Below are 25,670 nucleotides of genomic sequence, written 5' to 3' on the forward strand. Positions count from 1 at the left end.
TTCAAAGAGATGAATGTATATTATTAGCAGTGAGGTTTTCCCTATTTGAGCTGAGTAACTTATAGTCACCTAAAATGCAAAACAACGAATAATCAAAAAAATCGAAAATGTGGTTTTTATCAATTACGATTGCCTACATTATATTATATACATATGTATGTACAAAGTTGTAAGTTTCCGCTCAGTTCAGATATAACCAATTTAATATCAAAATTAACATTTTTTTTTCAATAAAAAGCATTTTAATTTATATAATTTTTTCTTCTCCTGTAAACTTATGAAAACTTATGTGTGATGTTACGTTTTTTTATATTAGATGACGATATACATGTATTAGCATACATTACTCATCACTGAGTAACTAAAAATTAAAATTCTATTTTTGGCGCGAATTCTCTATTTGTAATGAATGAAATGGGAAATTCCTTTAAAGTTTGCAAATGTAAATTAAATAAGTATGCAAATAATATTATTTTATAAATTTAATGTCTTTTATAATAATTATTTGAATTGCGTTAAGGTGTGAATTCCTGGTTAGAGATTTTCAATCTAATACTAATAATGCTCGAATGTTTGTAGTAATAAATGACTATTTTAATTTAAATTCAAACACAATTATACTCATCATTGGTTCTTACTTCCGTCACACAGGAGACAATTAATTAATCAAGAAAATACCGCAAAACTATAAAGATTTAAACGAAAAATAAACATTATTAGAATCTCAAATATATACATAGGTAATTAATATTAAACAATATAGTACACATGAAAATAAATAATAATTATTTTTTATTATTTGTATGAAATATACAGTAAGATACAATTGTATGTAGTTTTTGTAACCGCTCGAATTGCGTAGACGAGTGCATAAAAGTCCAATGGAAGTAGCTTTGATCACTAGATGAGAGGTCAGATATAATTATATATATGTATACAAATGTACATATTTATCAACGGTGAGTTGTTTATATTAACGAAATATTAGAATTTGTGTCTGAGCAAGAAACCGGCATTATTCTCTTGAAATTTTGACACTGTCGACGGATGAGACGGAGATGATGCTGTCTGATTAGCTGGGAGAATCTTCATTTAAAACAAGTTTTTTGCATATTCACATTTTGTGAGTTCTATAGAATTTGTAAAAGGTTTTTACGTTTTATCTCAATTTGCTTATCTTCAATATAAGACGCGATCAATTTTGAGATTTCACACTATTCTCGAAATAACTACAGTTGTGTAAAGTAATAAAGACAATACGTTAAGTATTTTATTATATATATTTAAATAGATTCACGCAGAAAATAACAAGATGAAATTAAGAATCTTTCCCGTTTTCTTGTTGGTAAGTACAAGTATATTAAATTTTTGTAATAATCAATGTTAATCATAATGTTATACACTACAAGTAAGCTCGCTAAGCTTCGAATAAATTTTACAAAGTCCATTGTTACATACCATATCTAACATTCTCATTGAAGCAATTTTGATAACTCCAGATCTCGTAGCATAGTAATACAGGAGTAGTAGAAACGCTTTGGTAAAACAACGAGAAGAGTGTTCTCTTCTGTACACATGCGTATTATAACATATGTATATTTTTAGAGCATGATGTAATTATTTCACAAATGCGAATTTTTCAATTATATACTAAGTAAACTTTTATTTCTTTTACATTTTTTTTCAAGGCTCTAGCAAGTCCGCTTCTTGCTGAAAATATCTTCAAGATTAATATTTCACCAGAGGAAGCCCAACAATTTCTGAACAGTGCAAATCTTCGAGGTCTAGACAATATTGACTATGCTCCTAAGACAAGTGAAAATGAACTTCCAGAATCGCGCAATGAAAAAGGTGAGTTCGTATATATGGGTCGTTTAATAGATCACCCTGAGGAATACGTGGAAGAGCATTATGACGCTCACCAATATCATGGACAGGACGGATTAGGTCAATATGTGTATGGTTATCGTGATTGGAATCAGGGCAAGAATGAAAAGAAGGACGACTCAGGTACAGTGAGTGGTTCATATAAGTATGTTCAACCTACTGGTCGAGATTTTGTGGCCAAATACTACGCGGATCGTACAGGATTTCATGTCGAAGATAACCGACCAGCTCATTTGAAGGAGCCTGCCACCAAAACGCCAGCAGTTCGCAAAGCAGAGGAAGAGCATTTTAAACTGTGGGGTGAATTAGCAGCTGCCAACGGCAATAACCCTGATCCATTTGCCCCTGAATATCAACAGCAACGCAATGAGCCTGCTGAATCGGAATACAAGGAATATGTTCACCAAGAACCACCTTATGTTCCTGGACCTGAGGAAACTGGTCCTCCTCGAGGTTTCTTCTACGCTTTTGACTATAATGTACCGTTATTGCGCAACAAGAAAGAACGCGAGGAGTTGGAGCATCTCCGAGCGGATTATAAGAATAATGAGTAAAATATAATAAAGTTTTTTTCAAATACAATCGATTCAATCGATTGTTTTTTATATCAATCATACATTTAGTTGGTTTTAAAAGTATGTACAATTAAAACGCTATACTAAACACAAGTGAGAACCTCATTTTTTTTTTAATATAGGTAGTTGTGAATTACGTTTCGTTATTAATACAGTAATAATAAGAAAAGAAAAGAATAATGCCCTCATAAAAATGTTTCTCAGAAGTCATACATCTACCATTGGTTATTATTCATAAATACCATGTAAAATATAATCTCTTCGAAAGTGTTGAAGCAACCAAAATGTTTCGAACATAAAATTTAATAAAAAAAAACTATTATACTCTGTAGCAACATGTTGCCAGAGTATAAATGTTAATTTCAAAGAAATGTTTATATTGTAGTAACAATTCATATCCAGTTGCTCCATCAATTGAGGAAAAAAATTATTCAATTGAAATCTGCTTTCGGTACCAATGTTAATTTAATAAAGACAATAATATATGTCGTTTATTAAAGAAAATTGCACACACATTTACGCACTTTTTAATTTAATTTTGTAAAATTTTATCATGTACGTACAATTTACAATATATTAGATTTTTTTGCTTTCGAAAAACCAGATATCGGTATTTTACAATCTTAATATTGCAACTATAGCAGATCCACTTCGCACTTTTGACGGTTTTACTAGGAATACAAAGGCATCAGATTTTACACCCGTAAAAAATATTCCTAAAAATTTACTGAGATATCTTTCATACTGACTTCTCTCTCAGAAACAAGAAGTACAAGTGGTGTATACTTGTGTTAAACTGTATTTTAGCAAAGCACTTGAAACTTGAAAGAGCTTACATAAAACAGCCAGATATGAATATACGTATTTCTGGAATTAACTTCTAATAGAAAAATGTATCACGATAAGGTTAAACGAACTTAAATATTATTTTAACATAATAAAACAAATACCTTATGGCTTTCCATGTTTAATAGTTGCTTTTGAGGAAAATATAACTTATATAAAAAATCACCTTTAGTTTTTGATATATGGTACATATGAACAAAGCTAATGAAGTAATTGAAGTGTAAATGAAATAATCTCTTTTCAGGTGGCATAATATAATATTTTCTTCTTTCTAATTATATCCGAATTAAGGATTAAATGGTATTCAAAATAGGAGTATTGTGTACCCATTAAAGAACGCCCAACTAAAAGGCATTAATGTATACCCATAATACAACTTAATATTTTATAGTACAGGTATGTCATTGAATGGACTAGGAGGTTGATACAAATATTTAATATATAATTTATAATGAAAAGAGAAATATATTGCATTTATGTTGGTATATTCAATTGGCAAGTTTAATGTTTGTTTGCTATTATTTATATTTGAAAATATAAAAGTCAAGTTTCTTTATTATGTATATTTCAATTTGTATATAAAGTTACAAACTTACAAAATTATATATTGCTGTTTTACATTGTATATCTTATCGTTTGTATGGTTGTTTACTTTACATCCTTATAACATTATAATAAATTATAATTATCTTAATCATTCACACTTACAGCTATCCAACATCTTTCGTTGGGTATAATAACTTATTAAGTATTTTAATTTAACTATTTTATAACTTTACATTTTTCAATTATATGTTTTTTTGTATTTAGTTAAATAAAATAGATTAAACAATTAGAAGATTTTGAGAAATATTTAAATTAAAAAATCACAATTGAATAGTAATGCGTAGGTTTATCATTTATATTAAAACAAAAGTAGACTATTTGCATTTATCTTGTACATGTGTATACACATATAATTTTGTTAAGTTTCAAGCAAACTTATATAAATAATTAAACATAACAGTCACATTCTCCTCACGGCAGTAATGATAGATATATGTATATATAGGTATCTATTCTATACCAGGGCAGTATAATAGGGCACCAAAACTCTAATGTAATTAAATGTATATTCTATAATTTTACAAACAAATAATTTTCATCGGCAAAGTGGTTCCGGCTTCTAAGCAAAAGCCTACATATGTACATGTATTTCGGTTTCACTATAATGTTCCCGCAAGTACATATGGTGTACGAGTACACATAATTTGCTGAATACTTAGCCTGAGGTCATATGTATATATGCATATAGAAAAGGATATTTTAATTATATCCAACAATTTTTTGAACAAATTGTGATTCTTCTTCGTCATACAAAGTAGTATACTAAAATTCCGCTCGGTTACAATATTTTACATTTTTTTATCGTACTAATAATGTAATTACATACAACGGCAAGTTTTAAACTAGTTAAAAGCTGTTTGTTACTGTAAAAAGCTTTAAGAAGTTTACAAGCTGTGATATTTGTGTAATAAATGTAATGCTGAATGGGAAATTGGCTGTAAAACTTGTAAACATGATAATTATTATTTTAATGAAAATACCCACATTTGGGGAAAAAAAAACTAAAAAACACCAATCCATCCATATCCATTTGAATTTATTTCGAGGTATCGTTAATCGTCTTAGTTTCAATGAATATAATCACCATTTTATAGGAGTCTTACTGTTCTCATTTAAAATTTAGATCTTAAAATCAGTTCATATTTTTTTGCATATAGTTGCACAGTATAGTTAAACACGTACAACATAATAGTTCTGTTTACCTTTTCATATTATAGGTATATAAATATCCATTTAAGATTTTTTAATTGTAAAATGTTATACTGAATGTAACAAAAAATGCAAAAGCGGCTAGTTATGGTCACTGTGTATTTTTTCAGAAACATTTAAAATAATTAAGGGGCACACTTAGTAAACTTAGTACACTAAAATGGCGAGTTGTGAGGATTAAATATAATTGTTAATATTAATTGTTGTTAATTTTAAGGGTATATTTATACATATTTAATGAATTTAGTTGGGTCTTTTATTGCGTTTTCTGAGAAAATTTATTTTATTTTTTATTACCATCAGAAAGAAGAGATTTCTTTATGATTGCTTACTAACATTTTAAAACAATTTGAAATTTTGACTTGAGTTTTTTTATTGAAAATTACGGGGTTTTTTTGATATTAGGTTAATATAATAATAAATATTTTTTATTAGAAAAAGTGTATTTGGGACAAAAGGTAAGTTTACACAAAATTTCGTGAAAGAAAAAATTTTTATACAAGATTAAAATAAAAAACCCAAAAACTTGGTTATTTGAATTTTTCACATAAATTTTGAGGTTATGTGGAAAAAGTCCATATACAAAATTTATAGATCTTTTCATTAAAATGAAAACCCCAAAAGCTTGGTAATTTGAATTTTTCACATAAATGTTGAGGTTATGTGAAAAAAGTCTAAAGACAAAATTTATAGCTCTTTTAATTACCTACAACATTGCCATATAGCCATTTTTTTTTATGGGACTCGTAGTTTTGCCGGAAATCGATATAAACTGTTTTTAGCCCTTAAAACTTCAACCATGCCCCTCCCCTTTCTTTTCGCAATCTCAGATCGCCCGACAATTATTTTTCCCTTAATGTTTATTAATTTATGTTTCGTTTCCGATAGGTTTCAACCTACTATGAATTTCTTTTTTTTTGTTATCAATTTAAGAGGTTTCTACACTAGTCTACCTCTGTGGATGAAACCTAAAAGAAAAATGAGAATATATCAGGCTTTTTTGTTTTTTCTTAAGTTGAATTTTGTTGATGGAGAACTATAAACAGAAGAGGAAAAAATTTTATGTGATCGGATCTATTGTCTCCGAGTAATAAATGCAGCAAATTCGAAAAATGCTGTTTCGAAAAAAACGCGTTTAATAATAAACTGATTGCTTACATTGACTATTGATGGCTACACTTTAAAAGGCTGTAACAATACATTTAGTATTCACCAAAAATTTTGGTGTGTTATTTTTGAAGTTATAGATTATCGATAGATGCAAGAATAAAAAATTTTAAACTTTCATCCTCCTTTTGAAATTTCATACTAGATGTGCCCCTTAACTAACTTACTGCAGAAGTAAACAGCAGTTAACATTACTGCTTTTAATACATTTTTTAAAAACCCATTAATTTTAAAAACATAAATAAATAATCAACTTCGTTATATATCATTGATTGTTAAATTACATCTAAAACTAATTTTGTAATACTTTGGAAATGAATTGAATTTCAAAAACCAATCCAAAATTCTACTTATGTACAAAGGACCTAATTAACAAACGTACATACAAAATTGCAAGTGTTAGTTACATTTAGGGTTAAGATTTTATATGTAAAAATTAATACACATGTAAACAAATTATTTCATTTTATAATCATATAAAATAAAAACTTATCAGAATAAATTGATAATTTAGTATTGAAACGAAACTTGTATTAGTAAGGGCTAATATTTCGTTTTAACATTAAAGTCCCCTACAAAACAGGTCATCGGACTTGTTAAACATATCTTATTTAATGAGTATATATGTATGTGCATAATATATATATGTGCATTTAGCAATAAAATAATACAGGAGAATATACCTATCTATTTTGCTGACGCCGAAGTAGCAGCGATTTTCAGCTTAGCATACATGTTGTCACCACTTGCGGTTGTTTCGATTTTATTGAGATCTAAGTTTTGTATCTCATTTTCTAAACTAATACAGTTTTTTTCGTAATTTATCTTTGGATCAAAATCCACAGAAGATTTCTCACAATTTTCAACACTTGCGACTTTTTTGTCTTTGCTTTTTTTCAAAGCATTGAGTAAAGTTTTATCTTTATCTTTCGATTTGGTTTCTTTATCTTTATCTTTGTTTTTATAATTCTTGAAACGTGGGAATATGCATCCGTTAGGTAAAAACCCAACTAATTTATCTTTTTTAGTAATGGTTGATGCGGATACCGCGGCGGAAACCATTGGGTTAGTTTTTATATGATTGGAAGTTGTAAGTCCTGAACTTGTACCTACGTTATTTGTAGCGGAAGTTTCTATTTTGAGTACTGTGCTAGATGATAAAGGCGAAGGACTATCAATATGTTCAACACCTTTACTTTTATTTCTTTCTTCTCCGATTATAAGTTTAGAGCTAGAAAGACTTTTTACAGATACTTCTCTAATATCGCAAGTATCGGTTTTGGCAGATAATTTATTAGTGGCATCTGTTTGATCCTTTCCGTCACTTAAAGTAGTAATCCCATCATCACCGCCACTTGAAATATTAGCACATATTTCATAAGTTTCTCGAGATTGTTTTAATTTTACAGTGTCCTTTATATATACGGTGTAATCTCCTGTCGCAGATGTATTTGTGCTATCTGACTGCACAGAAAAATCTCTATTTAAGGATTTCTCAGATAAACTGCTAAGCGAAAGTTTATCCGATTTTTCTGTACATATTGAATTGATTTGTTTCTGTTCGGAGATTCGAACAGCTTCAGTAGACTTTGGAAACATCTGTTGAGTGGTGATGCTGTGAAAGTGATGCTGCTGTCGTTGTTGTATAATTTGTTCCTCCCGTTCTCGATCTCTTTGAGCTTGCACTGCACTCCAGACATCTTTTAGTTCTCCAGATATATCCCTATCCTTTAGAATAATGGCGTTCCTAAAATAAGATAAACTAAAATTATTTTATATTTATTCTTAACATAAAGTTCACATCAGTCATATGAATTATAAATCTAAGCAAATTTTTTATACTGCTATATTTAGTACACCAAAATGCAAGTAATTTTAAAACCATTGCAACAAAATTCAGAATGATATCATCAAATGTAATACTGAAAACTTCTGATCATTGAGTTAGGGATTTATGCCTCAAAGATATGAAATCATTGACTTCAATTATTCTCTGCTTAAAATTAATCAGCCAACGGGAGTAGACTTAAAACTAGGAAAGGCTAAGCGTTAATTATGTATTACCTTTATATATAAAAATACGTATCACGTTGTTTGTTCGCGATAAACTACTGAGCCGATTTTGATAAAATTTCGCACACTATGGGGATTAAACCACTTAAAAGATAGGATTGTTTATATCTCAATTTATACACGCGAAATTTTTTTATTGGATATTATTTGTTTAATATATGCCAAAGGATTATAATTATCTGCCAGATCCTTATAAATACTACAAAATGTACGCAAAAATAGAAAATCGCGTCGGCAGTTGTATCATCAACAATTGCGGCTACCACAGCATTCAAGTTATCATTAAACATTCATAACAAAAAAAACGTAATATATAACATTAAAAAAATAGAAATAGCGGAAGCGTTACGAAAGTGACAAATATTCCGTCAAAGCATTGCACAGATAAATGCAAGAAATAACGTTTGTTCATCAAAAAGATCCCTCAAAATATTCCTAAAGCCATCATTTTGACTGGAAAGTCGAATGAAAAAACGTTCTGTTGCAGCGTATTTCAATCAGAGAAAGTAAACGGAGAACGTTCTTCTAAGTTCTCTGTTTTAATGACATCGTAAGAGAATACTGTTTCCCATTGGTATAACTTTCTGCGAGTCTATAAATAAGTCTCAAATTCAACAATATCAATTTTAGGTTTAGATTTTGTAAATTAATTTTCCGCCTTTTATTAATGATTTTCAAATATAACAATCATTTGGATTCTTACAACTATAATAACGTTGTATTTATACTTAGTGCCATTCCTTACTGTTGTTCTCTGTACTAAAATACAGTTTTGTAATTTAATTTTTGGCTTAATTATAGCATTTTACTCTTTAATTTTGCTTAATGTAATTTCGTAGATGGAACAATATCATACCTTACTAATTTAAGACCAGGATTCATTGCTTCTACAAAGTCACACATTAATTCCACCATAGCTCGGCGCTCCTCTGGGTCTTTGCTATGACGTCCAGAATCTTTTAAAACTTCTGGATTTGCCATAACAGCAAAAACAATTGGCGGGCTTCGAGGACTACCTGGAGGCACCTATAAATAAAAATAATCAATATTTACTCTTTTTTTTTTAATTTTTGCAATAGTACCCTCATTCCTCCGTACAATGGTATAGGATCGGTAGGCTCTTGCGGTATTACTATTCTCGTCCAACTAAGTACATTAATAAATAGTTCTTCACCTGATTCTGAGGTTGTGCGGATACACATATGTGGTTGTGGTGGATTTTTAAAATGACGATAGGCACGCGAATGACGGTAACTATGGGGTGGAGGCGAGTTTTGCATTAATGATAGATTTATGTTGCCCCTGGTATCGCTAATGCGGTTCTCTTCTTCGATCGCAGAATTTTTACTAACCATGTCGTCACAACAGCTAATTGCAAGTGTCTCGGACATGTCCCGTTGCATAATTGAGTTTTCCGAATTCACTTGATTTGAACTCCCGACAAATGCAGTTGCAGCCACTGCTGCCGCCGATGTTGCAGATACTACAGCCACAACTCTGCTACTAAGTTGTAATTCTGCAGAAGTTCCACTTTCGCTCATAAAACTCGACATAATCAATTAAATTTCCTATTGCTTATATTCGAGTTTATTTTTCGGTTCCTATTGAAGCAAGCTTAACACATATCTTTAAGAAATCCTTCTATATTTTGTTTAACTGATGTTGATGGATATATTTCTAACATATATTTATAACAGATCCACTGGAGTTATATTATCGCAAGCTTCATGCTATGCTAACGCAACATGCATAAATCTGAACAAAGCCAGCAGGAAAAATAAGTTTACCAGTGCAGCATGCTAGTTTTCTTCCTCACTCTTATACCCGCACGACAAATCCTGAGCATGTAAAGGGTATTGAGAACTCAATGATATATTTAAATTTGTTTTTAATTTGAATTGTGAGGTAATATAAATTTGTACAACTTTTGGCTGCTCAGAAATTAGTATTAATTTTTGTTTCAAACACATTTAGAATCATTCCGAATAATAACAACTCTAACTTTCTGTATTTCTATTTCTTTACTTTGCCATTCCACATATGTAAATACACGCGCGTTATGTATACCAAACTTCTATTGTTTGCTTCAAATAATAAAATATTTTGCTTGCATACGTATGTATGCCCCTATTAATGCAATAGCCATAGATTGTTTACACTAACTTCACTGTTGGCCATTTTCTAAACACGTATAAGTATATTTTTACAGCTTCCACAATGATTTAGATATTCGACGCCTTGGTAACTGACGCATTGTGTATATTCATCTTTATAAAGATGTATATAAGTACATATTTAAGCTTATTATTTTTAAATCGTACTAAAAAGATCTTGATGGTATCTTCCTTGCAGAAGGTGGCTTAAAATCCACTAAATTCGTGGCACACGGGGTGTAGCGTCCATCCTACAATATTCACAAGATGGTGTTATCTTCCTTCGCTTACATTCACATCAATATAGCATCCACTTTTTATTAATACTCATAAACAAATTATACGTTTAAAATATAGTTCTAATCAAAACTTTCATCAACCAATAACACGAAAGACTTGATTTATATTGTCCATCAATGTTTTCTGATTCCATACATATTTTGTGTACACTTTACCAGAGAATGTTAATGGACATTTTCTGCTATTAGCGATATTGCCAGACCATTTGTTTACCAAGGGTGTATACATTTTCTTCTATTTCAAAATATTGCCAGGCTACAAAAAGTCATATATACAATACTTACAATAGATTTTGCATAACTACTAATAGCACATTATAAGAACAATATACATTCAAGTTAAGTTTATGGATTATATATATTTCGTTTTAAGCTCGTTCACTAATATGTGAAATGTAAAATTATTCAAAGCCCTAACAAATCTCTCTCTTATATTACCAATAAAAACATAAAATAGCACGGATATATTATTTGTAATAACAATTAATAATTAAAATTAAAATTTTACTTTGAACAAAAAAATATTTAAATTTCATTGAAAAGGTACGGCCACAACGAAATTGTGTACATCAGCTGTTTGATATGTCACTACCATCTTCAAAATATTAAAGAAGCTGGCTTCAAGACGACATTCGAACACCAGAAAATTTCGCTGCCGTGTAGTCGTCTTTGTGTTCAGAACATTATGCTTCAGTTACTGACCGACATTCCGCCCTTGCGTACTTATCATCCGTATCAAACGAAATTTATCAAAACTTATGCCCGTAGTGGTAACGTAGAAATCGGTTATTCTCTTTTGTTTTCATTTCACCAATCTTGCCATTAGTCAATTTGTATACCTGATTTTGCACACATCCAGCTATTTAATTATAATTTTTCATTATGTCAAAACTCAAAACTAAAATCCAACTATTAAGAATAGTCTACCTATTTATAAATATATGTATTCGACTATGACTTTTAGTTAGCTTAAGAATATTTCAAATATATTCAAGTTTATTTTTTAATGTCAACAAAATATTGAGACTGGCAGCCCTGCGTTGCAAGGAGCAATCAGCTGACTCGTTTCTTTGGGAAAAATCCAATTTGCGCGGATATCCTACCGTACGGTCTGTAGGAGCAGTGGTGAGTGTTCATTTATCTCTGATTTACTTTGCGCTCATATAGGATAGGCCGTATCAGCTGATTCGGGTTACGGCTTAGCGTCGGTAACTGTTTCCAGCATTAGTCGCTAGATGGCTGCCCATTTCAAAGGCAGAGATCGTAGAATCAGAGAATGTTAATGAATTGAAAGGGGCAAATGGTAATTAGTACTAATCAATAATGATAGAAGGTATTCTGCATGTTCCTTCTCGTATTAGAATGTATTCTATCATTCTTGGCACTAATTTGTAGTTTTCACGAGAGAGAACATCGAAAACAAAAAAAAACTTAAGTTTTATGTTAAATGGTCGTTCATAATATACTTTCAACTGGTTTTTATGTATAACAATAAAATACCTAAAACTTCCACAGTAAGCGAATAAATTGAGATCGACGTTGGGTAAATGAAAACTTAAACTTTTACGACACGGTTATCTAATCCCCGCATAGGTTGTATGTGGATTGAAGGAGCACAGACTATCAAATGTAACGCCTGAAGTCTTAAAGAGTCAGTCAGAATTTTAACGCCATTGACTGTAATATTATATTAAGATACTGTCTTACTCCTTCTTTTATTTCATTAATGAACCAACCTATTTTGGGTCAGAGTGTCAGGCTACTTTCGAGCACATGCCATCGATTTCATTGCCTGACGACAATATCACACAATCATCTACAGATGAGGTGACGGAAATTCCGTTTGGTGGTGGAGGGAGTCTTGAAATATTGATGTTTAACAGTAGCAGGAGGAGGACACTACCCTGCGGAACCCCCTGTTTAATTTTTCTTAACTTAGAATTTTGACCGAAACAGTACGGATGATTTCCGACCACTCAGATAGTTCTTGGCAACTTGACAATTTTTTGAAGTGACCTTCAAAGCGGAAATTTCGTAGGGATTGGTTAAAAATATTGAATGATTGAAGAGACTTGAAGAAAAGAATGGATATAAGCCAAAGTTGATGATAAGACAGTTTTGTAACAGATTTGGTAGCAATTTTCATGCCCAAAGATGTTCTCAAGTAGCAACACTGCACGCAATGACGGAAACGGGGAAAGAGGCTATAAATGCATGCTTATTTAGATTTGTGTCTACAATTTCTATGGTATGCCAAAAATTTATATATTCAGAATATTGGTAAAAACTCCTTTATTATAAAATAAACATTTATTGGACAAAGCTTTCATCACTTTATGTGCGTTGTGTAGGCAATATGCTTATTGAGCAAAGGATAATAATAAAACAGTTACTTAAACGGTCGCGTTCCCACCAGAGATAAAATAAATAAAGGTGGTAAGCACGAAGGAGTTAAAATGGTAATACTTATACTGTATGTATATAATTTTTCCTTTTATTTATTAGGAGCAAGTTTAGCGAATTTCAGCTCAAATACTTATGTATTTCAATAGCATTGTAATTAACTATTAATATATTTGTGGAAATGCATTCATAGGAACCCAAATATGATAAGCACATACATGTGTATGTGTTTATGAATGTATAAATGCATTTACACTGATGCTTACTTTACCTTGCTCCGCACAGACAATGTTCCAAGTTCTTCACTTTTGGTTTTATGCAGAAACAGGCAACGATCGCAGACAAGGAGGGTAAAGGAGGCGCAGTGCCACATAATTTATTTTAACGATTTTTTTTATTAATGGATTATAATTTAAAGATGTATGAATTTGCGTTTATATGTATATAATATATATTATTATATATTAACAAGCCCTAAATGTGTTAGTGTTTCTCAAATTAAGCAATATTTTAATAGGATATAAGTCCTCAATTGAAAACCCCTTGTGCATGGTTGTATCCCATGGAAGTAACGCGCTGACTTAGTTTTTCAAGTTAATTAATATTAGCAATTTTTAAGAATCTGAAAAATTATTTACTTGTTATCAATTTGTAAGAAAGCATCGTTTAGGTTCAATTGGAAATTCGTTATTTCTTCAATTGACAAATATATGTATGAATCATTTTCTAAATTATACATCAAGTACAATCGCTTAGATTCTTATACCGGCAATATCGTTTTCGTCTGTATTCGTAAATAATATTTTCACTATATTGAATAGTTTATTGTAATATGTATGCCATAGCTACAGTAACTTGTGGTCGTGATTAAAAAATTATGTATAGATATTTTATGTAAAAATATTCAATTTATTCAAACTCCAAAATTCAAATAGTGTAGACAACTGATCGAGACTAGTTTAGAATGGTAACAATAGTTGCACTATTATATGTAGATGTTAGTTAAGTTGTTAGTTATTATATTGTTTTATTAACTTACGTACTTTATATATAATATATTTCAGACATTGAACAAAATAAATCTTCAAGAACTTTTTTTAATAACTTACGTACTTTATATATAATATATAATATTTCAGACATTGAACAAAATAAATCTTCAAGAACTTATAATACAAAGTGTTGTGGCAAAAAAAAAACAAAGGAAATAAAAATATTATTGTTTTATATTTATTATATTATATATCCTCCGTAATAGAGAGTTCAGAAATATTGTTATCATTGATGTTGTGTAAACAGATTTAAATAATTTAATTACTTTGTACCTTTAGACATGTTAAATTATAAATTTCGCACAGAAATAAAAAAACAGTAATACAGAACATAAGACTTTATTTAATGTTCATATTGAGAAGAAATTGTTAACTGCTACAAATATAATTTAGTATTGTAATAGAACAGGTTGTGCAGCATTCGAAGTTAGCTTGCCCAAGCATATTCATACATTAAGCATTTGTTATACTAGATATTAAAGGCAAAAGCTTAATCGAAAAATAGCTCTTAGCCGCCATTTTGTTATAACTAGGTTTTTCGTTTCTCAGCCAAACGAAGCTTTAACTTTTAGTTCAGTTAACGCGAAGCAACTCCAGGTTGAAGTCAGCTTAAACGTATAAATTATATATAAACATGTTGATTTGCCAATTGGTACACTGAAAATAAAAATATAATAATAACAGTTACCAAAAGGAATTACCAAGTGCAATTTTGCTGGCAGAGCAAATAAAATTTAAATATAAAGTAATTTCCTTTAGCAGAAGAGTGAAAAAAAGTTTTTGAAATGCTGAAATATTTCCAGTATTGTAAATTACAACGCTAATTTTGCCTTGTTATTCAACAGGTGGGACCCAGCACAAGTTCCATTTAAATGAATTAATTTGCATGTATGTTATGTATTTATCTATGTATACAAGTATGTACATATACAGATAATGTTCAAGTATGTTAGTGTTTGTGAATTTCAGTTTTCGTTTTCAAACTACGTATTAAGCTGAGCTTTTGCTTATTATGCCCTTACATATGTATGTGAGCTTACAAAATACATCACCGAATGCTCTAATAAAAGGAATCGTAAATAACTACTTATATTCAGATATATAATATATATAGTGTGTATCAAATTGCGAATGTGAAAATAAATGTTACATATCTTGTAAATTCCCATAAATTGAAATTTTGTCAAATCTATAGGTGTATATATTTACCTATATATATAAATATATTTACTTACTGAGAGCGAATAAAATAATATTATAAATGAAAAATAAACTGAAATGCGAAATGATGTATATGAACTAACATGTGTACATATGTATGTATATGCAACCTACTCTCGTGCAGTATATGAGTTCGATTTTAGATACTAATGAAACACGTTAGAGTTGCAGCTCTTATATTACAATACATTCCTATCAACGCGGGGTAAAACGTTGGTTTAAGTAATAATTATAATTGTTGGTTAGTATTAAATTCAGCAATTAAAAGCTTTCAACTTATATATGTATGTACGTATGCATTATTATTTATATTCGCTTGTTGTGTAATTTATTTTTTAGTACTAAAACAAACTATTTTGTGAAGAAGCCATTTTTTATATTCAATTTCACATTCTTAAATTTTTTTAAATATTTAGATATAAGTACGGCTCTAAAGATAAAATTCAGATGCGTATGTGTGTATAAATAAATAATTATGCAAATCTTAATATTTTCACTATAACTAAACTAAATTTGCCGCCACTCTTCTTTCTTTGTGGCATTTACGATTTGTAATTTACGGTTCGATAAATACTTAGCCTCACCAGTCGATAACACCACAATCGCAAGAGACCCTTTCTAATATATAGTATAATATAGCTATAATATATAATATTATAGAAGGGAAATATCGGTCGTTGATTCGATTTTTTTCCGATGAAGAATACAAAGAGCAATTGGATGCCTTTTACGGTTGCGGTGACGCTTCGACAAGAGTGGTTTTTTGAAGAGAAAACGTGATTTAACTGATTTCGTAGAAAGAAAAACAGGAAAGGCTATGGTCACTTTTAAAGATTGTTAATCTATAACAAATACTATAACAAAAACCGTCACAAGAATTTACTATGCCCAAATATTGGGCTGATTCGACGCCGAATTTCAAACCATGATAACGTACCTCCACATCTCCACCGTAGTCACCGTAGTTTAATTATAAAAAGCCACAAGACCTATAGAAAGCATGGAAGATCTTCTAGCGGAAGGACGGAGATTTTGTAGTGAATAATACAATTTCCTTAATTAATTTCTTTTCAGATTTCGATGTATCAAAAACTCTCTGCCACCACCATCAAATTAAAAGTCTATTTTAAAATAATTAATTTTGAATGATAATCAATCTTGCTTGATATTATCGGCAAAATGTGAAAGCTTCAACGTTATAGGTGCTCGAACCATTTTATTTTTACATCAAAAAAAGATAGGAATAAACAAGCTGTTAACGCGTTCGTTTCTGCAAAAATCTACTCGCTACCAAAACAAAAAGCTGAAATATAATAAATGAACGTTGATAATCTGTGATGATGTACAATCAAAAACGCGCATGTGCAATTGAGCTGATAGTAGCAGTCCTTTTGTTCACAATTTTTTGCTGTAGCAATGGCAGAAACTTAATTATTCCTCAGCGGGGTAAAAGCGATATATTTACTGGTGAATATGAAGGAGTGCAACAAAAATCGGTACCTATGGAAGTTGTTAAGGTTCCTGATGCTGAACTCGGTAGAACAATTAATCAACGGTTACAACCGCGCAGCATTAAATATAGATATTTGGCATTGGAAAGCGGGAAAGATATATCGATATCGTCGACAATAGTACCACTTCAAAATTCTACTGAACTTGAAACCGACGAGAAAATGTCAGCAAATATGCTAAGCATGGTTGAAGGTTAGTGCTGATGTGTAATCAAAATTTATTAGTTCTATTCAGTTTAATTTTCGGTGAAAATATTTTCTTTAAGAAAAGTCAAAACTATTGCCACAAAAAATGTAAAGCAAACACAGATAGAATGATATTCATGTCGTCGACAAATGAGTATAATATGTATAAATATATGATTTGTTGTTGTTGTCGTCGGGGTCATCTAACGGTAGGCCCATGAAACGAGCTGTTTCGACGGGGTCGGACCAGAGGGAAATGGGTGTTAGATGAGTGGGGTTCGTTGGGCATGCAAAGAGGTGGTTAGTGTCATGCGAATACTCATTGTATGCAGGATATATATTTGGTATGTCGGGGTCGATTCTGGATAAGTTGGAGTTTAACCTGGTACAGTATCCAGAACGAAGTTGCGCAAGAGTCACTCTAGATTTTATAGGAATAGTCCCTACCCCTCGGTTAGATGTTTAACACAATTTCTCCTTCATGTGGTATATGCATACCATGTTCATATTATCTGATAAATGGAGAAACCCAAAATTTAAGCCGATCGTCGTAAGCTATTTAATTTTATATTTTGACTTTGGTCAGAGAAAGTTAAAAACGATAAAATGGTAACACATTTTCAATCAGATCAAATATATATGATAAATAATATATCACAGTTATGAAGTTGTATGGTGTACGTTACCTGTAGGAGGGTGGTGTGCATGAAAGTAATGTATTAACACTAAGCCTTACACAGAAGGGTTAAAAAAGGATTTTCTAAGAATTGTTTTATTAGTTAGTACAAAAGGGCTACCAAATTTTATTCTATTGACCCTTTAACAAATATGTTTGTTATATTATTTTCCAGATAAAAAATGTATTTATAAATGTATAGTTCCAATTAATTGAATAACATTTTTGCATTTAACTTACAAGTTCTTTTCATACCATTTTGTTGAAATAGCTTAATCCACGTCTATCTCCCTTATAACTCGAATAGTTCGAATAAACTAAAACTAAGCGATAACTGCTTAAAAAATAAAGTCATATTAAACAATAAGAGTGAGACAGCAGGCTTATCGTGGAAAGCATCGCCCTTTTCTGAGTTACATTTAATACAATAACTGTCTTTGGTTCGCCATTTCGCAGCTCTCTATCTTTGCGCGCAGCTCTCTTGTCACAAAAATTATATGTAAAAGCAGCAAAAGAGTTATCGATTTTAATTCGTGCAAGAGATTCTGTGGAAACCTCATTAAAATGGTATAACCATATTTTAGATCAGTTTTATTATTTTGAATGGCTCAAATATGTAAGAAATGAAAATACCAAGATCCTTTTTTCTTTGATTTTAAAAACATAAAATTATGATAGTTTATAGAAAACAAAACAAAGGGGTTACTACAACGGTTTATGACACGAAAAATGCATTTCTCCACCAAAAAAGAATCATAGCACAATTGTGCATTCGTCAGTAGACAGGTTAGCGCAGGGTTGCATCAGAAGTGCTGACCATCTCGTATAGTTTGTTCGATTCGCTATTCTCCTCCGTTTGGCGAAGCGAAGACAGCTAATACACTATTTCACCGATATATACCACATTTGGCTCTAAAATTCTCACCACTTTGTTTTGATTATATACTTGTATAATTGTGTGTTTATTAATTTGATAAACATTTCTCTTTTTTTTTCTACATTACATATCATTCGATAGCTCTGTCGGAAATGTCGAGCATCACTCCAACAACATATCGCCCAGCACGGCTGTCTGCTTCAGCAAATATATCCTCACAGGAGAGAGAGCGTAGGCTGATGATGGTTCTGGAGGCTCGTCGTCATGCATTACCCCGTGTAAGTGTACGAACACGCCTTGGCACCACCGAACAATCCTCATCCTTAGATACTACATCTAAAGCACCAAGTGATGTTCGATCGGATTGTTTAAAAAACTGTACAAAGAACTTTACGCGTCGTACGACTACTAGTTGTATGCGAAAGTGCTCTAATTTAACCCGTACAAAGAATGGTACGGTTATCATTCACGAATCATCTTTAACCGGTTCAGCTACGCTGACGTCAGATCGAGACAACAATGAGATACTCTTTACGGACGAATCTTCACACGGACTATTTATTGTTGCAAAGGGACAAAATGACACTTCAAATCATATACAAGATATTATGAAAAATGTGAAAGTGCGGTCTAAAAATAGGGATTTATCATCAGTAACCGTAACTTCTAGTTCCATTGAGAATGATGATATCCAACCATACTTGTACTTCGGTGAAAAACTTCCACCTATTAAGCCCGGTACATTGACAATTACTTCCGTTAGTGAAGGACTTCCTAAGCTATTGGAGATTTCTGCTAATAAATTAGGACCTACTACGCCTACCTCACTCGTCTCCTCATCAACGTTAACGGCAGTTGAGCGTAGCCGATCACGATATAAATACAGAGATCGAGGATATAACAATTATAGACGTTCGCCTATGCATGCAAGTGCACTAACCTCCATGGAAGCTAAAGGTGGAAGTTTTTTAAATTCCGAAACTGTAACATCTTTCATTAAGGAAAATAAAGGGCATAATGCGGACCAAAGGGGTGTTTTACAATTAACAAAACAGCCATCCGTTACATCCGAAGTTGTTTCTACTACACCATTATTATTAACGGTTTCGGACGAGACAAATGAAACCACTGGGCATATTCAGACCACCACAGAACTCACTAAAAATGTTGTGTCTGATTCTCCAATTATTCTGTACCCCACTACGTTTCGCGGTCATTTAACCAACGCTACAATGAGAACATTTCTCAGAAATACAACTGTACTAAATAAATTAGTCTTAAAAATCACCACTCCTGCAATTAGAAAATTATCAACAGTTTCATCAACTGTTCGACCCAGAACAGTTGTTAAAGAAGGCATAAGAAACCCTGATTTTCTGAGCTCAAGAGTACCACAAGAAATTAGTAGTCAGGAAACAGTAAAATCAACCGCAAATATTGCAAATTCAAGCGCTATTGTTAAAGAGGACATTGAGAAACTTCGAGCTCTTGGGCCAAGTCTCACTCAAGAAATAAAAAATGATGAAAATATTGTTATTTTTCTTAATCAGACTTCTCGAAATCGATCAAATGCCGAAATTGAGATCAGCGACAAACCAGGTTCAATATTACAGCCGACGTTGAAATCAGAGCACTCCTATGAGAATCCAATAACTGAAACTCCATCCCTGCCATTAGAGTCATCTTCTGCCAATTCAAATGAATATCTTCAACCCTCTCTTATAGGTGTTATAGAAACAGCGCCAATAGAAAAACAGACTCAACTTGATCAATCTAATATAAATAGAGGAGATATAAAGTATACTTTCGTCGCCAATGATACTGAAGTATCTTTAGATATGCGGCGTGTTAATATTGCCACCATGGTGTTGGCTGGAATCGGAATAATACCTCTTTGTGCGCTTACTCTTTATCTTGTCCGATCATACATATTTCGTCGAACTATTAAAATTCAGGAGGATTTCGATGTGTGCATTGGTGACCAACTACCTATTAGTCCGGTAAAGAAACTTGATTCGAAGTTTCAAAACAAAGACGAAAAGGAGAACTATGAAAGCGAACATCATAGTGCCCATACTTTACATTACCATTCAACGTATAATATGCCGATGACAATTAACAAAGTTACACATCGGAAAACAAATGAGGACATCCGTTATGATGAACAATGCTCGGTGACTAGTGATCAAGAATTTGATCGTAGCAATATTCGCTTAAAGAGTCTACTAGGTGAGGGCAACTTTGGTCAAGTATGGAAAGCTGAGGCAGATAATCTTAGCGGTCATTTTGGAGCTACGCGTATTGTTGCCGTTAAAACGGTCCGGAAATACAGTCCTCAATCTAGCTTGAAGGAAGAATCAGACATTATGCGAAAACTGGGTTCACATCAAAACGTTGTGACTCTGCTTGGCGTGTGCTTAGAAATTGGTTAGTGTTTTTAAGCCCAAAATATAGCCCTTTTATATAGCAATATATTTGTATATATTCGGCCATAAGCTCCGAATTGACACGAAGCAGTGGTATATAGATGATATATACAAATACTTTTTACTAATAGAACAGGGTTAAATGAATATTTATTTTAGAGCCACACATGCTAATTATGGAGTATGCAATGCGTGGACGATTGCTATCATTACTGCGCGCTGCGCGTAGTGCTGTAAACATTTTACCAGCCTCTGTACCTGGGGGTCGCAGTTCTACACCTTTGTCGCCACGAACGCTAGGTGGCTTTGCATTGGACATTGCTTGTGGAATGGAGTACATTGCTGAAAAAAGAGTAAATAATGTGACAATACACATTTTTAACTGAAGACTGGAGCTTACAAATATATAATTTATTACAGATTGTACATCGTGATCTTGCGGCACGCAACGTTCTTCTTGATCATAATGGTGTTTGTAAAATTTGTGATTTTGGAATGTCAATCGATTTGGAGGATGAAGCTAAGCAGAAAGAGGTGGATCTAAACAATGCTAAAAAAATAATAAGTAGCAATACGAAGAGGAAATTAGATTTCGGCAGCCGTTTCATAATACACCATTGGAACAATAACTTCAATACAAGCCAAATTCCAGCAAAAGATGCTATTGAAAAAAAATTCCACGTTCATGATCACAGTCATGGACATGCTCACGATTCGATGAGTCGGAGGCCTGCATTACCAATTCGATGGATGGCACCAGAAGCTTTGCAATATCATATTTTTACGCATGAGACTGACGTATGGGCTTTTGGTATATTACTGTGGGAAATATCCACATTGGGTAAGAGATTTATAGAATATATGGTTATTAGTACTACTATAATATATCTGAATTAAAACATGTGTACAATCTTTCAGGATCTACGCCATACGCCAATCTAACAGGACGCGAAGTTATCCGACGAGTTCCGAATGGCCTAAGGCCAGAGCTGCCAAAGCAATCGCGTTTACAATTTTACAATTTAATGACTCGTTGTTGGCATAAGGATTCCCATTTACGACCGTCGTTTTCATATGCGAGACAGGAAATATCTCGTTCTCTCCACAAATGGGTTGAGGAGGACTCAGCAGAATCGGACTATATGGATGTTAGTGGATTTAGTGAAGATCTTGAACATGGCATGGTTTATTTCAATCAACGAATATCCGAGTTTGAATGCGAAATATGACCATGACTGAAACCTACCACTTTCAACATATCTTTTAATAATTTTCGAATATTTATACGTTTAATGAAAATTAGAAGTCATTGAATAACAGTGGATATGGCTTTCTTATTTATTGATATCTACAAGTGCTAGCAGCAGTATTATTTATATTATACCCATTTACAGGAATTTAAAAGTGGAATTGATACTTATGTATATAGGAACATAGTATATGTGTAATATAGTGTAATGTTATCAATGTAAAAAATAATAGTTAAAAACTTAAATAACCCCATAAAATGTACATATATTAAGATTATTTACAAGTAAACGATATTCGTAATCTCAAAAACATTTAATTGTATATAAACACACATGCATAAGCTAAGATCATTTAATTAGATTTTCTCTAGTCTCTTAAAAATTATGGTTTCTTTAGAATATTATAGCTAATAATAAAGAGAAATATGCCGCAGAGGTATTTTCAATACCTTTTATCCCATGTATAAAATATATCATACTAAACCATATTTTTAACATCCAAGAATATTAACCTTTATAACAAATTGAAATACTACAATATATTAATAAAAAAAAAGTAACTAAAAATTCGTAGTTTTCTTATAAAAAAATTTGTTAAAATAACGTCAAATTCTAACTATTTTTCTTATGTTACTTAATTAAACATTTGACCAGTACAAATTAATGTCATTTTTCTTTAAATATTTTTTAAATTATAATAGTTATCATGTAGTCAAATGCCTTTTTGAACAGAACCAAAGCTCCAACGAATGATGGGCAAATTTTTATATAAGATTTTAATCGGATTCATTATTTTACATATCCACAGTGTCTATTTAGAAAAATACTTTTAGCTATCATTGTTTGTTATGTTTTATTTTTAAAATAAATATTTATATATACTGAAATGTTTTTAATGTTAAACGAGAAATCGAACGCTCAAATTTCGTAAATTTCTAAGCCATAGCGACGATCGAACTAAAAAATTGAGTAAATTAGATGAAAATAATGCTTTTCGCTTAAAATACCTTTTTATGGTGTTCGGTGTGTTCCAATGTTTCACTATGTTCCGTTGCAACGTATCTCCTGATTACGTATGTACTTATAATTTATTCCGCCACTTTCATGTTCAAATTATTCTTAATACCTAAAAAAATATTTAAAAGACTTGCGGTTTATTGACAATTCTGATAAATAAACGTAGTGATTTTACAAATTTGGCTTATAGTTTACTTGTTGCTTCAATATCTGCTTGATATATACTCTTTCGTACATACTTTGATTTTTGCATGATTTCATGAATATTAGCTATTAACTAAGTAAGACTAAGTAAGCAACTTATGTATATACATACGAGTGTATGAATTTTTATAGCGAATGAACATGAAACAGTTAGCAGAGAAATTGCATTTACGGTATATTCTGCGAAACTGTAGATCTGCAGAAGATATAAAACATTAATTAAAAACAAGTAAGGAATGGCTAAGTTCGGGTGTAACCGAACATTTTATACTCATGCAACTTACAAGGAGCAAATTCCGTCAGCGAATATTATATTAAAATCATCTTCAACTAAGATATATCTGACATAAACTCAACCAAAAATATTAAATGAGCAACCTAACGGTTAAATGACGGGTGGGAAGTGGAAAATCATTATATAGTGTATATTGGGGGCGGTAAAGATCTGGGCTGATTTCACTATTTTTTGACTTGGCTCAGGTACATTCAAGAACATATTTTCACGTAATTTTATAAATGTTATAGAGGACTCCGTCCACGCGTTGCTGTAGATAAGGTATACATTAATTATAAACTATGCTTACTGTATTGCATAGTTTATAATTTATATTTATATAACTGTATTTATGAATAAAAACGAAAACGTTATATCCGGTGTGAGAATATCAGAGTGGATTAGTTTCAAATTTGAAAATGATTGATACTAATTTTCTTCGATTTGTTATTAAGCACAAATAAACATAATATATATTATGTTAATGTTTTTATTTTATTAATTTTGTATTCAAGTTTGTAACAAATGAGTAATTTTCAAAGTTATTAGTTGATAACATTTGATATAATAAAGAAGAGTAATATTTATAGTTTTTAATTATAAACATTTTCAAATTCCATTTGATCAGTTCCTTCTGACAGTATTCCTGTCTCTATATATATCTCTATTAAATTATCCAGTCAAAGTGGTTGCTATAATACCATACGTGTATCGTTGCATAATTGAGTTGGATTGAAATTACGCTGAGTAATAATAGTTGAACAATGTTCAACCGAACGCTATGTGATGTCATTCCAAGTATATTGAGATAAGTTACGTTTTCATTTTCATTAACAACAGTAGCAAATGTTTAAAATACATCTGATAGCCTGGTAGCAACTGCTGTATCTGAAAACTAATTTCGTCAACATCTATAAGTTTAGCAGCAATGTAGCCTGATTACAGAGTCAGTTATGATCCAAACAATTAATTTTTACTTTCAGGAATATACTCGCAATTAATCAATTGTTCGGAATATACAATATTTTTGTTGTTGAGTCAATTTGCAATTATGGTTCATCGAAGTATTTCAACACTTCTGAAGTTCTGTGCAATGCTTCGAGAATATTTGCGATACAATATGCACTCATCTCAAATTATAGTTGAATGTTTTATCAACACTGCAGCTATTCCGCTATTTTTGTATGTTAGAAGTTGCATTTTGTTTTTTATGAATGCCTGTGCGTCGTTCGCCCATAATCTAGCAAAGTAGCCGCAATGCCTTGGTGATGGAACTATCAATAAGATTATCTGTTATGATGTTGAAAATGCCTTAACGGTTCCACATGGTGCGTCTTAAAAAAACCGCCTCGTTCATTAGAAACAATCAGTATAAGTCATATGTACCTATATGTATACGAAAATTTCTGTACTTTTGCACTAGCTAAGTATTATTATTATTATTATTTATTTTTTGAAGTTATAAAATATTCAACTGATTCTTATGTGTTGAACACATCCTTATGACTGGAAATATAGTTTTTGTATGTATGAATTGTATTGACCTTTAACATAAATAATTAAAAAGTATCCTATGTTTGCCCTCTGGTTCTAAGCTACCTCGCCACCAATTTTCAGCCAAATCGGTTCAGCTGTTCTTGAATTATAAATGGGGCAACTAACACGACTTTCTTTTATATACATACCTACATATATAGATATCTCATACACTGACCGACATATTCAGCATAGGGTTTGTTAGAATAACGAAAATCATCA

General features: G+C 31.4%; 3 protein-coding genes and 1 long non-coding RNA gene across 8 annotated transcripts; 2 read left to right on the top strand and 2 right to left on the bottom strand.

Annotated features, from left to right (window-relative positions):
• The first annotated feature begins 1,184 nt into the window (after positions 1-1,184).
• Cpr67B (Cuticular protein 67B) lies at positions 1,185-2,562 on the top strand. The gene is made up of 2 exons (XM_014237677.3): positions 1,185-1,345; positions 1,689-2,562. The coding sequence occupies exons 1-2, from the start codon at positions 1,313-1,315 to the stop codon at positions 2,439-2,441; spliced, it is 786 nt and encodes a 261-aa protein (XP_014093152.1). The 5' UTR covers positions 1,185-1,312; the 3' UTR covers positions 2,442-2,562.
• Positions 2,563-3,815: 1,253 nt separating this feature from the next.
• On the bottom strand, positions 3,816-10,983 carry LOC106619567 (streptococcal hemagglutinin). 2 transcript variants are annotated; one of them, XM_014237714.3, is made up of 3 exons: positions 9,446-10,983; positions 9,220-9,389; positions 3,816-8,052 (listed from the first exon to the last, which is right to left on the bottom strand). In XM_014237714.3, exons 1-3 carry the CDS (start codon positions 9,914-9,916, stop codon positions 6,978-6,980), a joined length of 1,716 nt encoding a protein of 571 aa, XP_014093189.2. In that variant the 5' UTR covers positions 9,917-10,983; the 3' UTR covers positions 3,816-6,977. The 2 variants fall into 2 exon arrangements, with proteins under 2 accessions (XP_014093189.2, XP_014093190.2); XM_014237715.3 differs by having other exon boundaries at positions 3,816-8,037; positions 9,446-10,982.
• A 3,542-nt stretch (positions 10,984-14,525) lies between these two features.
• On the bottom strand, positions 14,526-23,722 carry LOC118681088 (uncharacterized). 2 transcript variants are annotated; one of them, XR_011397207.1, is made up of 3 exons: positions 23,630-23,722; positions 23,425-23,543; positions 14,526-14,927 (listed from the first exon to the last, which is right to left on the bottom strand). It is a non-coding gene; the product is annotated as an uncharacterized lncRNA (long non-coding RNA). The 2 variants fall into 2 exon arrangements; XR_011397206.1 differs by lacking the exon at positions 14,526-14,927 and adding an exon at positions 23,243-23,374.
• Positions 14,872-23,304, top strand: Tie (Tie-like receptor tyrosine kinase). 3 transcript variants are annotated; one of them, XM_070112243.1, is made up of 6 exons: positions 14,872-15,158; positions 16,566-17,195; positions 18,883-21,168; positions 21,327-21,520; positions 21,588-22,008; positions 22,086-23,304. In XM_070112243.1, the coding sequence occupies exons 2-6, from the start codon at positions 16,829-16,831 to the stop codon at positions 22,394-22,396; spliced, it is 3,579 nt and encodes a 1,192-aa protein (XP_069968344.1). In that variant the 5' UTR covers positions 14,872-15,158; positions 16,566-16,828; the 3' UTR covers positions 22,397-23,304. The 3 variants fall into 3 exon arrangements, with proteins under 3 accessions (XP_069968344.1, XP_036219631.2, XP_014093188.3); XM_036363738.2 differs by having other exon boundaries at positions 14,872-15,115; XM_014237713.3 differs by lacking the exon at positions 14,872-15,158 and adding an exon at positions 15,521-15,732.
• Positions 23,723-25,670: the final 1,948 nt, after the last annotated feature.

The sequence above is a fragment of the Bactrocera oleae genome, chromosome 6 (genome assembly GCF_042242935.1).
Source record: "Bactrocera oleae isolate idBacOlea1 chromosome 6, idBacOlea1, whole genome shotgun sequence".
In the NCBI taxonomy this organism is placed as follows: domain Eukaryota; kingdom Metazoa; phylum Arthropoda; class Insecta; order Diptera; family Tephritidae; genus Bactrocera; species Bactrocera oleae.